Source organism: Myotis lucifugus, unplaced genomic scaffold (genome assembly GCF_000147115.1).
Source record: "Myotis lucifugus unplaced genomic scaffold, Myoluc2.0 scaffold_2705, whole genome shotgun sequence".
Classification (NCBI taxonomy): domain Eukaryota; kingdom Metazoa; phylum Chordata; class Mammalia; order Chiroptera; family Vespertilionidae; genus Myotis; species Myotis lucifugus.
In genome coordinates this window covers 17607-23602 of record NW_005873753.1, presented here as the reverse complement: position 1 = coordinate 23602, position 5996 = coordinate 17607, and the positions used below count along the sequence as shown (strand labels likewise).

Here is a 5996-nt window from a genome sequence, read left to right as displayed (position 1 = left end):
CAGATGCACACGGTGTACTGCACTCGGGCCTCCTGCTCCTCGGCCGCCTTGGGTACCTCCCTTCTGCGGCGGCTCCTCCGCCCCTCAAACAGCTGCAGGGGTGTCACGGGCCGGGAAAGGGCCCCCGGGTCGTCTCCAGCGAAGCCCGTCTCGGAGTCCCCCTGGTTCTCGTAGTCGTAGTAGTCCTTGTAGTCCTCCTCGGCTGCCACTGGGGGAGGGGGCACTGAGACTCCGCCCCTGCACCAGCCCCTGGAGGCCCCGGGCGCCCGCCCCCAGCACTCACTTGTGTACTCCACGTGGCCCAGGACCGTCACCTCGATCTGGAGATCCTGGCAGGTCGTGTTCTGCATGTCCAGGACGTTGTAGGTACGGAGGACCTGGCCAGCAAGGGGCGTGGAGGGAACATGGCACCTGGGCCCAGGCCTGTCTCCAGAGCACAGCTCAGGGCACAGCCGGCCTTCCCATCTCCCTCCTGACCAGCAGAGAACACGAAGGGCCAGGGCCAGGCGGGCTGGACAGTGAGGCGGGGGCAGGGCCCGCCCTCGGGACCAGCGCTCTGCACCTGCAGAGGCCGCAGGGAAAGGCTTTGGGCCGAGGCGTGAGGAGGAGGAGGAGTTTGCCTCATGGGAAGAGAAGCAGGGGGAGGACGTTCAAGGCCAGGAGACCTTGTGGTGGGCACCCCCGTCTGGCCAGGGAGGTACAGGCACCCAACCGTGTGAGGGGGGCGTCCGAAGGCTAGTCTGACGGCTCAGAGCGTGGGAGGAGCTCCAGGCTGTCTTAGCCCCGAGTCAGAGACCAAGTGACAGGGCCCCGGGCATTAGGGGACGGAGGGCTGGGGGGAGGGCAGCTGGGCAGCTGGCGAAGGGCCTGTGTCAGGCAGGCAAGGGGAGCAGGAGGAAGCAGAGCCTGTGGCTCGATGGGGGAGGTGCAGGCCAGCACCCAGGGGCGCACAGCCCTGCGTGTCTTCCTGCTCCCCCTCCAGACCCCAGCGCCCCCTGCTGGCCCGGCGCCCGTGCTGCGGGCTCTCACCTTCAAGGTTCCTTTGCTGTTTCCTCCCACCTTCACGTTAATCTTGCTGCCCAAGGAAAACTTTCGGGGACACAAAAGGGAAAGTGATGTCAGGAGGGCACAGGAGGGCGCGCTGTTTATTCCAACTTCTCTGGTCCCTAGAAACAGCCCTGCTCCTCCTCTCCCCTCCCGTCCGGAGCTGACACCTCCACGTGCACTACTCCACTCGGCCTCCCCCGCTGCGGGGAGCCCCCCCCCCCACCCCCGCAGGGAGGAGCCTGCAGCTGAGGCTAGGTGGCTCTCCAGCCGCTCAGCCAGAAGCCTTCCCACAGGGCATCAGGAGAGCGAGGGATGGGGCGGGGCCGGGGAAGTCCGGGCCCACACACTAGGCCCCAGGTGTCCTGCCGCCCAGCTGAGGGTGTGGTCACCTGCAGCTCCTCCTGCACCCCCTGCGCTTTGTGGTTGTTCAGCTGCAGCACGTGGGACTTTGAACCCACTCCGGCCCTGGGAGCTGAGGGTCACGTTGAGCCCCCCCTTCCTCGGCAGTGTGGGAGGCGATCCAGTACTCAGAACAGCGCGTCCAGGGCGATCAACGTGTCCTGGGGAGATTGGACCGGGACTCAGCGCTTGGTTCAGGGGCCGCCCACGCCAGAGCCCAAGGAGCCCTTACCTGGGTGGCTGCGGGATTCCCCCTTGGAAAGCTGCCCTGGTGGGTGAGCCAGGATGCGACCTGGTCCGCCATCTCTGCCCGGCCCTCCCGGAGCAGCAGGTGCAGCAGGCCGTAGGCTGTGGTTTCAATCCACAGGGCCGGGGCCTGGGGCACGGGGTCTGCCGGGCTGCGAGGAGCCGGCGTGGCCGACACGACGTTGCTCTGAGAATTGATGACCGAGCCCCAGTACAGCTTATCTGGGAGGGAGGGCGACCAGCGGTGAGCGGGAGGCCGGCCGCCGGCCCCGCACCGCTCAGGTGCTGTCCTCCCCTCTGGCTGTGTCTCGGCTCCTCCCTGTGGGCACACGCAGAGGCCCGAGGCCCGACTCACCGCCGGTCTCCTGGGCCATGGCCATGAGGTTGTTGTGGGCCACGTCCCGCAGGTCCTCAGGGGCCTTGCTCAGCGTCAGTGCGTAGGCCGTGATGGCGGCTGCGTGGGCACCCAGGAGCCCAGCACTTGCTTTCGCCCCCAAAAATGAGTTTGCATTCGAGATGGAAGTTTCCTAGAAGAACGAGGGAGGAAGGTCTGTGGGCGGACACCTGGGTCCTGAGGAGCAGCAGGGAGAGCCACCGGCGCAGGGCAGGCGCGGGCGCCCTTACCACTCTCTGCTTCAGCTGCTCTGCACTCCTGTCCTGGAAGACGGCCAGCCCGTGATGAAGGGCGATGACCACAAAGGCCGTCAGGGCCACCGTCTCGTCACTGCCTACCAAGCCCCCCTGGTCAGTGCAGGGAGAGAAGCCGTCAGCCAGGAGGGGAGGGGCCAGGAGAGCGCCCACCGGCACCCCTGGGCCCCGCCTCCGGCCGCACCTGCATGCCCCTATGGATAACGGGGCAGGGGTCCCGGAAGGAACCGTCGGCCTGCTGCTGGGACAGCAGCCACTTGGCCGTCTCCTGCAGCTTTTCAGGTGAATCGTCCACCTGCTCCTGGGCCAAACTCAGTATCTTCAACACAAAGGCTGTGAGCCTAGAGGAGGGAAGTGACAGCTGGGGATAGGGAACACAGGCCACTCCCCGACACCTGGTTAGTCGCCCTCCCGTTGTACCTGGGTCTGCCCCCCGCAGCCCCGCCAGCTCTCAGAGACCCAGAGCACTCTCCCAGGCTCACCAGGTGCTGCTGTCCCGATGTAGCCACGCCCCATAGGAGCCGTCCGCTTTCCGGAACTGCTGGATCCGCATGTACCCTGGGAGAGGAGCAGCGGCTGCTATTTGTGCCCAAGGCCATGCTCCCCATTCCCGTTGGGTACCCCCTTCCCCCCACCAGCCACCTGGGGTGCCCATCGCCCTTAATGGCCTGCCCCACCCCCGCTCGCCCTGCGCCAGAACCTTTCTGGATCAGGTCCACCGCGTGGTCCTTGGTCTCTGGGGGCAGCCTGCTCCACTGCTCCGTCTTGTCCAGGTAGCGGGAAGCAGCCAGGGTCGGAGCCAAGAAGATCATGGTTTGCTCCCCGCAGCCCCGTGGCAGCCTCAGGAGAGAGGCCACGCCTCCTGCTGACAAGGCTCCCCCGGAGCCCAGGGTGTCCAGTGGACTTGAGGCTACAGGGGAAAGAGGGGGTGGAGGATAGAGAGCAGGTCTGGGACCCAGGGTCAGAGGTCATGGCCCCAAACAGGTTTCACATGCATCTGAGGGTGGCCGCTGGGAAGGGACTGGAGCGCAGGCCCACCTGTGACCCTGACAAAGCTGCTGTGGTCTCCATCGGGGATAATATTGGGATCAGAGTTGCCAGGAATTTCCAGGGTCCGGCCTCGGTGGTCTGGGGAGATGGGGAAGTTGTCAGTCTGCCTGGTGTCCATCTCCTCCACCTACAACCCTCGTAGGGCACTGCGGCGGCCAGGGCCACTCACCCAGGGGGTTGAGCTCATACACCAGCTCCTCCATGTGGACGGCGCCTTCCTTCTGTCTCGGGGGAAACAGAGCTCTGAGAGGTCACCCAGCGCCTGGCTGCAGCTGCCCCCCCCATCTCCCCGTGCAGACTCCCCGGACTGGGATTTGAACTTCGGAGGCCGAGTGGGATCAGACTTGTAGAAGGCAAACTGACCAAGGAGTTTGGTTTGGGTGGTGGACCAGAGGGCCAGCAGAGAGGGTGCTGGGAGTCAGGGGGTAAATCTGGGAGCCTGGGGATCTGGCTTCAGGGTTGCTCCATTCACCTCAATTTTTAGAATCTTAGACACTGCGTCCCCTACAGGAAACTCCATGGACCCTCGAGCCACCACCTTCAGGGACACGGCGGCGGCCGCCGTGGGCACCACAGAGAAGCCCACAGGCCGGGCAGAGTGTGCGGGCACCAGCACCTGCTGGGCCAGCCCTCCGCCCCCAGCCAGGCACAGCCCGTCCACCGGGGCCACGTGGACGCTCAACTGGGGAGGAAGAGGGGAGGGCCAGTCAGGTGGTTGGGCTCTTCATCCCTCCCCCGCCCCGGCCACCCGCTGTGCACCCAGCTCCCGCAGGCCGCACGGTCAGATCTGTGTCCAGGTAGTTGTACAGGACAGGCCGCAGCTCGAGCTGTTCAAAGCGGCGAACGGAGATGGGCAGGCGGAGGTGCAGGTGGAAGTCGCGGAACACTCGGAGCCGGACTGGCGTGGCCACACACAGGCCTGTGGAGCGAGGAGTGGGGACGGGGAGACATCAGAGGCCTGGGGGCATCGCAGCCACTGGGAGGCAGGGTGACCATCTCTGCCCCACTGTCTGCACCCCCTTCCCTGCAGTCAGGGAAGAGGGAGCTGGGTGCAGGGTGGCAGCGGGGAGGGCGGAGCGGCGGGCAGCCCACCTGTCGTTTTGGACAGGCTCACGCCGTGGATCTCCCAGGTGGTCAGAGAGTCAGGGATCGGCAGCTGCGACAACCTGTGGTGGGACGGTGAGCAGCCGTCACGGCTGGGCTGGCCCCACCCTGCCCAGACCCAAGGCCGGCCCACCAGGCGCCCTCACTGGAGGTAGCGGTCCACGGTCTCCACCCTCCAGAGCCAGTTCTCCGGGAAGAAGCTGCGCACAGGAATATCGTCTTCCTCCATCAGGTCCTCCTCCTGCAGGACCTCCAGGGCTGGGGGCCACACGGCACGGTGAGGAGGGCTCCGCCCGCCCGGGCTCCCTGCCCGTGCCGAGCCCCGGCCCCTGGCTCACCTCGGGCGAGGCCCACCTGGCCCCTGGCCCGGGTCTTCTTGCGCAGGACCTCGGCAAACTGGCAGCACGACAGGAAGGGCTCCCGGCAGGCCAGCTGCGGCACCCGGGCCGCCCGCTGCTCGCAGGAGCGGGTCATGGGCAGCCGCGTCAGTCCGTCCTGGCAGCAGCGCCTGGCCACTGGGGAAGTGTACTGGCCCACTGCAGGGCCAAGGGTGAGCACGGGACGCACCTCCGCCCCACTCGGACCTCCAGGTACCGAGGGCCCACTGGGCACGGGGAGCTCAGGAGGCCGCCCAGAGCCTCCTGCCCACCCACCGCCAACCCAGGACTTGGCCTCTGGCCCCGAAGCCCACGGCCTGGCCCCTGGGGAGCAGAGGAGCCGAGAGGCAGACCCCTCCCCCTGACCCCGGGGCGCAAGCAGCTTCACCCACGCCCACAACTCACACTTCTCGCTAATTGCTTTCTGGAACTGGAAGTTTCTCTTTTTCCGGGTTTTCTGCTCCTTGGGACAACTCAGACCTGGGAGAGAGCAGGGCTGCAGCCAAGCCCTGGTGGGCGCCTCCCTTGCCTGCGCCCCTCCTCCCTTCTTACCCCTCAGGGCCCTCCTCCTCACTTTGCCTCCCACCACCCATCCGCTTCCTCCTCTGCTCTCACTATTTCTGGTCGAAGTCAATCGGTGTCCGTCAGAAAAGGCCAGCCCAGCCGCCTCAAACACCTGCAGGGCGCTGTCCCCGCCCCCAGGACCACACCCGAGGTCGTAGCTGCTCATGACTTCGAAGACCTGGCAAGAAAAGGCAGGGCTGTGGGGAGACAAGATGGCTGGGGGGCAGGGCTGGCTGTGGGCGAGGCGGATGGACAGATGTGAGACACAGACAGAGGGGAAATAAGGCCCTAGGCCCCAGCGTGAGGGAGGCTGGGCGGAGTGGGCGGGCAGCTGGGATGAGCCCGAGAGGACGCGGCAGGGCCGGGGAGAGGGTCTTCGCAAACCTTGCCCATGTCCAGGGGCTTGTGGGCCTTGCCGCCCGCGGCGTACAGAGCCATGTCCACAGCCCCCAGGGCCACCAGGGCCGCAGAGTCCGTGTGCAGCTGGAGCTTCAGCATCTCCCCAGCTGATAGTCCTTGCGCTGGTCCACACTCAGCTCCAGCTGCACGGGAGGGGCGGGG

The 5996-nt window shown here is 66.5% G+C and overlaps 1 protein-coding gene across 1 annotated transcript in view; it reads right to left on the bottom strand.

The window, feature by feature from the left end:
* Nucleotides 1-5: 5 nt before the first annotated feature.
* LOC102435940 (complement C4-A-like) overlaps nucleotides 6-5996 on the bottom strand; it is a gene marked incomplete at its 3' end in the record, with an annotated part of 9937 nt that continues 3946 nt past the window's right edge. The window contains 24 exon segments of the mRNA XM_014450568.2: nucleotides 6-208; nucleotides 284-377; nucleotides 1030-1089; nucleotides 1437-1496; nucleotides 1498-1542; nucleotides 1544-1579; nucleotides 1581-1607; nucleotides 1679-1914; nucleotides 2048-2219; nucleotides 2317-2433; nucleotides 2525-2681; nucleotides 2823-2898; nucleotides 3041-3250; nucleotides 3379-3468; nucleotides 3560-3611; nucleotides 3863-4072; nucleotides 4170-4309; nucleotides 4483-4556; nucleotides 4641-4752; nucleotides 4833-5030; nucleotides 5277-5351; nucleotides 5487-5613; nucleotides 5820-5941; nucleotides 5944-5977. Of these exon segments, the coding sequence (XP_014306054.1) occupies nucleotides 6-208; nucleotides 284-377; nucleotides 1030-1089; nucleotides 1437-1496; nucleotides 1498-1542; nucleotides 1544-1579; nucleotides 1581-1607; nucleotides 1679-1914; nucleotides 2048-2219; nucleotides 2317-2433; nucleotides 2525-2681; nucleotides 2823-2898; nucleotides 3041-3250; nucleotides 3379-3468; nucleotides 3560-3611; nucleotides 3863-4072; nucleotides 4170-4309; nucleotides 4483-4556; nucleotides 4641-4752; nucleotides 4833-5030; nucleotides 5277-5351; nucleotides 5487-5613; nucleotides 5820-5941; nucleotides 5944-5977 (2727 nt within the window).